Genomic DNA, 5,320 nt, shown 5'->3' with positions numbered 1-5,320 from the left:
GGAAGAGGTAAAGGAGGCAAAGGCCTGGGAAAAGGCGGAGCGAAGCGGCACCGCAAAGTGCTCCGTGATAACATCCAGGGCATCACCAAACCAGCCATCCGGCGCCTGGCTCGCCGTGGCGGGGTCAAGCGCATCTCGGGCTTGATCTACGAGGAGACCCGCGGGGTGCTGAAGGTTTTCCTGGAGAATGTGATCAGGGATGCGGTCACCTACACTGAGCACGCCAAGCGCAAGACGGTCACCGCTATGGATGTGGTGTACGCTCTGAAACGCCAGGGCCGCACTCTCTATGGATTCGGCGGCTGATCAAAAAACGACCCTTTTCCAGTGAACCCAAAGGCTCTTTTAGGAGCCACCCAAACCCTCCAATAGAGAGCGGAGACCTGAGGACGGGGAAGGCAGCGCAACACTAGTGTAGTGTTGTCGGTTATTTCACATATGCCGTAATTTAAAATTATTTCCATTCCGAAAATGTCCTAATACCGTGTTCTGCGGTGCGGCAGAGACCATTACGAGTGGACGGTCCACTTTTTTGCTGTTTACCGTGGCCAATGCTTTTATAATTGTAAGCATTCCTACAGTGTAGCTAAGATGCTATTCGGCGAATCGAGCCAACTGTTCTGCAACCTGGTTATTTCATGTCCGCTATCGCATCGTGACTTGTAATTGTAAGATGTTGTAGCAGCATTCTGCCCATCCAGCTTGTCCATTCGATTATGCCTGATATTTCTCCCACTTATTCTTGTGCCTGCTCCCCGTAACCTTCGTTTCTCTCTCGTGATTACCTGTCTGTCTCAGTAATAACATCAATGTGTACTTGGCTGTCCATGTCATGAATCGTCTTTTATTTATTGTGGAACCCAGACATTTAATGTTACAAATTGCAGTATTCGTATTTCCGACGCATAATATTCGGCTCAGTTTTGTTTCTGGGAGCCGATGGATATCTTAATGGTGCGTTCTTTCCATCTGCCCGTTCAGACAGTGATTACAAATTGTCTTCAGGCAAGTAATAATCTGGATGAAATAAAAATATCTTGATCAAGTGTGCTTCTTTAATTTTATCGGTGTACACTGTATTAGCTCGACGGGCTTTCGATTGATTCACGGCGGATACAAGTTCGGTTGCTCATCCAGAGAGAGCAGAAAGTCATCGGTGTCATTAGTATTTCTATCGGAAGTTAGTTAAAATCAAAAACCGCAGGCAGCGGCAGTGAAATTTGCAACTAACGAGACCTTCATTCAGGGATTGTGAAATTTATGAAAAAATATAGTAATAAGTGTGATTTTAACATAAAAGTTTTGGTATTGGGTTAGATATTTGTGGAAAAACCCTATCTCCTCATTGACTCCCTTTGCGTTAACATGGCTTGTGATGAGGTGGAGGCAGGAGAAAGAGGGGGAAAATGGCGCAGAGACCAACGGCTTATTTTCAAATTTGTAAATGCCCGCCATCACGTATAAAAGAGCAGCAAATTTTACAGAGAACACATGAGTACGTACACGTTGACTAATTTCGTAATCGAAAAAGCAACGTTCGGACAATTTCACTTTACCCATTCCCGCATTTACAGCTGAAAAATGCCTCACTGGTGTTCAATCTGCTCTCTCTCTCTCTCCAGAAGCAGGGGATAAAAGACTGGATAGGAACCGAGCAGAGAATAAAGCGCAGAGGGTCAGGGACCGTTCCTTACTATATCCTGCAGCGACACTGGGTCAACCCACCTCTTCCTAATGCACTTAAAAGGAAATGTGAATCTAATGTGAGGTCAAACGCGATCAGGGTCATTCGAAACTCATAAGATATTATAACTAAAGACAGATCATTCAGGCAGTGACCGTTCAATAATTCGGAGATGCCGGTGTTGGACTGGGGTGTACAAAGTTAAAAATCACAACACCAGGTTATAGTCCAACAGGTTTAATTGGAAGCACACTAGCTTTTTGCTATAAATTCTGTTACGATCGAGCCCTCCACAATCACCTGATGAAGGAGCGTCGCTCCGAAAGCTAGTGTGCTTCCAATTAAACCTGTTATGTGATTTTTAACACCGTTCAATAAGAAATCCTGTAGTCTAGGACACTTAGAATTTATCATAAAATGCGATTATTTCTCTGCTCCCATAGACATTCAGATGAAGGGATTTTGCACGAAACATCGATGTTCCTGCTGCTCGGATGCTGCCTGAACTGCTGTGCTTTTCCAGCACTGCACTCATCTAGACTCTGGTTTCCAACATGTGCCCTTGTTTTTCCCATAGACCGTAACAATATCCAATTAAATGGAGCGTGGAATTTATTGATGTCCGGGACAAGGCTAGCGCTCTCCACATTAAAAGGAAAATAAATGAATCCGACGGAAAGTTTAGCCCCTTTCACAGCTACTGTGAGTGGCTCTTAAAAGAGCCTTTTGGCAGTCAGATCCAAGAATGTCCGCTTCACTTTTTAGCGGCTCCCGCAGCAGCTGTTTTCTTGGGCAGCAGCACGGCCTGGATATTAGGCAGCACCCCGCCCTGAGCGATGGTCACCCCTCCCAGCAGCTTGTTGAGCTCCTCGTCGTTGCGCACGGCCAGCGACAGGTGCCTGGGGATGATACGGGTCTTCTTGTTGTCCCGGGCCGCGTTGCCGGCCAGCTCCAGGATTTCAGCCGTCAGATACTCCAGCACCGCAACCAGATAGAACGGCGCTCCGGCACCCACGCGTTCAGCATAGTTACCCTTTCTCATGAGCCTGTGAACACGGCCCACCGGGATCTGCAGGCCAGCCCGGGACGACCGAGATTTCGCCTTGGAGCGACCTTTCCCACCGCCCTTTCCTCCTCTTCCAGTCATGGCCACAATCTCACAAGCACTTTCAGAGGGAATGCTGCACTCCGCCCACATTGCGGCCTCTTATTACTTCGGGAGGAATGGTGGGGCGGCCGTTTCTGATTGGTCCCATTGTCCAGCCCCTCCTAATGTTGTTCCAATTCCCAATCAGATATCTGCCTCATTCCCCAATCCGGAGAGGGCACGGGGAGGAGGGCGGAAAGTACCGGCGCCAAATCATCAACCGCCTTTTTACAATTTGAAAAGCCCGCCAATATGTAACGAAAAGTAGAGAGTTTAAACATAGAAGAATGCGCCAATAATCGATTTAATTTACTTATACAATAAAAGTGTACCCTTTACATTATCCTCCTTTACCTCCTGGAATCTGCCCATTTCTGATCCTGAATGGAATCTTGTGAACATTAAACACAAGTGGAAACAAAAAAAGGCACCAAGCCCTGCAACTAACCATTTATTTCACATTTCAACAGCACCCCGACATACTGATAAAACATGATTAAGTTCTCCCGCGTCAGTGCAGTAATAGTGAACATGATCGTTCGAGAATATTTTAAAAAGTTGCCCTCCCTATTGCAAATGATCATATATCGATAAAAACGCCACATATTCTATGGCAGTTCTGCAGCTGTTCTAGTTTTGTTTCGGTGTATTTTGCAAGGCTCTGCATCCGGACGATACCCGTGCGGAGATTTCGAAATGAAAAAGAAACAAAGTAAAATCGCACTCCGAAGGAAACTATTTTGCTAGCCGGCTGGTGCTTGGGGGCACTTTGTATTCCGGGGGTGAAGCTGAGGGTTCGTGCTCTACCGGGGCTTGTAACTCCTGAACTGATCGAATAACAAAGAGTAACACAAACATATACAAGCAGCTGAAACTCCGTGGAGTTTAACATGACCTCTCTCCCCAGGCAGGGACGACGGGATACACATGACCGCATCCGAGATAAGGCGCGCACCGGGTCAGCTGTCACTCCTTACGTTACACAACATTTACAACATACAAATCTCGTAGAGACATTAATTGTACATATCCAGAAACAATGGTTCAGCTGTCTCAGTGAAGTTAATCATTAAGATTTTTTGTTCAACGCCAGCAATTTAAACAGAACCACAGGTCTGCTTCCACTCCTGCTCTGAGCTGCTCCTTGTCCACTTTTTTCTTAAAATTCTAACACCAGTTGAGTGAGATTCAGAAACTAAACAATACCCATACAGCTCCATGAATGGGGCCACCTGATGCAAGTGGGTATGTGGATGAGAGTTTATACCTGTCAGTTCCTGCTTCGTGAATGTGTGGGTGTAGTTATCAAACTGTAACTTTCAGTATATGTTAAATATATGCACCCCGGCATGCTGATAAAGCAGCACACAACATTCTTCCGGCTCAGTATCGATGACGAACACTGTGTTTAGACGATATTTTAAAGCCGTCCTCCCTTATCGGTCTCGATCAGATTCAGCAAAAATCACCACATTTCAGTCCGGCAGCTGTTTTGGTGTTCTCTCGGTTCACTTTGAAAGCCTCTCACCGGCAGCATTGCTGTTTACATTCTGAAAAGTCGGATTAAATCTGCGCATTGGCAATGTAGAACCAAAGATGAAATACATCAGTGGGACTGAAAGCTGTGGGCACTTCCAACAGGGCTTTTAGCAACTTGAATGGTATACGAAATCGCTCTCCCGACCTCGTCAATTTGCAGTTTCCTTTCGATACATGTGAGGTGTTCGATTTTGGTAAGACAAACCAGGGCAGGACTTCTACACTTAATGGTGGGGCCTTGGCGAGTATTGCTGAACAAAGAGACCTCAGGGTGCTGCTGCATATTTCCTTGAAAGTAAAGTCACAGGTAGACAAGGCGGTGAAGAAAGCATTTGGCATGCTTGCCTTCATTGGTCAGAGTGTAGGAGTTGGGATGTCATCTAGTAGCTGTACAGGACATTATTGATGCCTCTTTTATGAGATTGTGTGTAACGTTCATGACCCTTCTCCAGAAAGGATGTTGTTAAACTTGAGATAGTGCAGAAAAGATTTACAAGCATGATAGTGATACAGAGGAGAAAGTGAGGACTGCAGATGCTGCAGATGATAGTGATACAGAGTCATACAGCATAGAAACAGATCCTTCAGTCCACCATGTCCATGATGTCCAACAAACAGCAAAATGCATTCATCCCATTTACCTGCACTTGACTCTTAGCTAACTATGTCATGGTTTCTTTAGGGCATATCCAGCTGCTTCTTTCTATTCTGTGAGAGTATTCCACCACACACACAGGCAGCATGATCCAAACATTACCCACCCTCTAGATCAAATTATTTTTCTCAGATATCCCCTAAACAGCTTTCCCTGCACCTTCAACTTTTATTCTCTGGTCTTAGCCACATCTGCCGTGGGGAGAAAGATTCTCACAATCTACTGCCTTCATCTTTCACAATTTAGTATATCTCAGTCAGATCCTTCCTCAACCACCTTTTGCTCCGAGGAAACC

At 45.7% G+C, this 5,320-nt stretch overlaps 3 protein-coding genes across 3 annotated transcripts in view; 2 read left to right on the top strand and 1 right to left on the bottom strand.

The window, feature by feature from the left end:
• Positions 1 to 1,921, top strand: part of LOC122544494 (histone H4-like) — a 17,565-nt gene extending 15,644 nt beyond the window's left edge. The window contains exon 2 of the mRNA XM_043683731.1: positions 6 to 1,921. Within this exon, the coding sequence (XP_043539666.1) occupies positions 6 to 306 (301 nt within the window). The 3' untranslated portion in view covers positions 307 to 1,921. The remainder of the gene's footprint in view (positions 1 to 5) is intronic.
• Positions 1 to 5,320, top strand: part of LOC122544514 (basement membrane-specific heparan sulfate proteoglycan core protein-like) — a 172,520-nt gene that overhangs the window by 31,172 nt on the left and 136,028 nt on the right. The window lies entirely within an intron of this gene.
• LOC122544577 (histone H2A-like) lies at positions 2,006 to 2,831 on the bottom strand. The gene has a single exon (XM_043683894.1). It carries the CDS (start codon positions 2,829 to 2,831, stop codon positions 2,439 to 2,441), a length of 393 nt encoding a protein of 130 aa, XP_043539829.1. The 3' UTR covers positions 2,006 to 2,438.

Source organism: Chiloscyllium plagiosum, chromosome 50 (genome assembly GCF_004010195.1).
Source record: "Chiloscyllium plagiosum isolate BGI_BamShark_2017 chromosome 50, ASM401019v2, whole genome shotgun sequence".
NCBI classification, from domain to species: domain Eukaryota; kingdom Metazoa; phylum Chordata; class Chondrichthyes; order Orectolobiformes; family Hemiscylliidae; genus Chiloscyllium; species Chiloscyllium plagiosum.
Note: the sequence above shows the minus strand (reverse complement) of the source record. Positions and strands in the feature narration are given on the sequence as shown.

Bases quoted from the DNA above. Each gene is read 5' to 3' on its own strand.
- LOC122544577 (XM_043683894.1), bottom strand. From the start codon at position 2,831: ATGACTGGAAGAGGAGGAAAGGGCGGTGGGAAAGGTCGCTCCAAGGCG.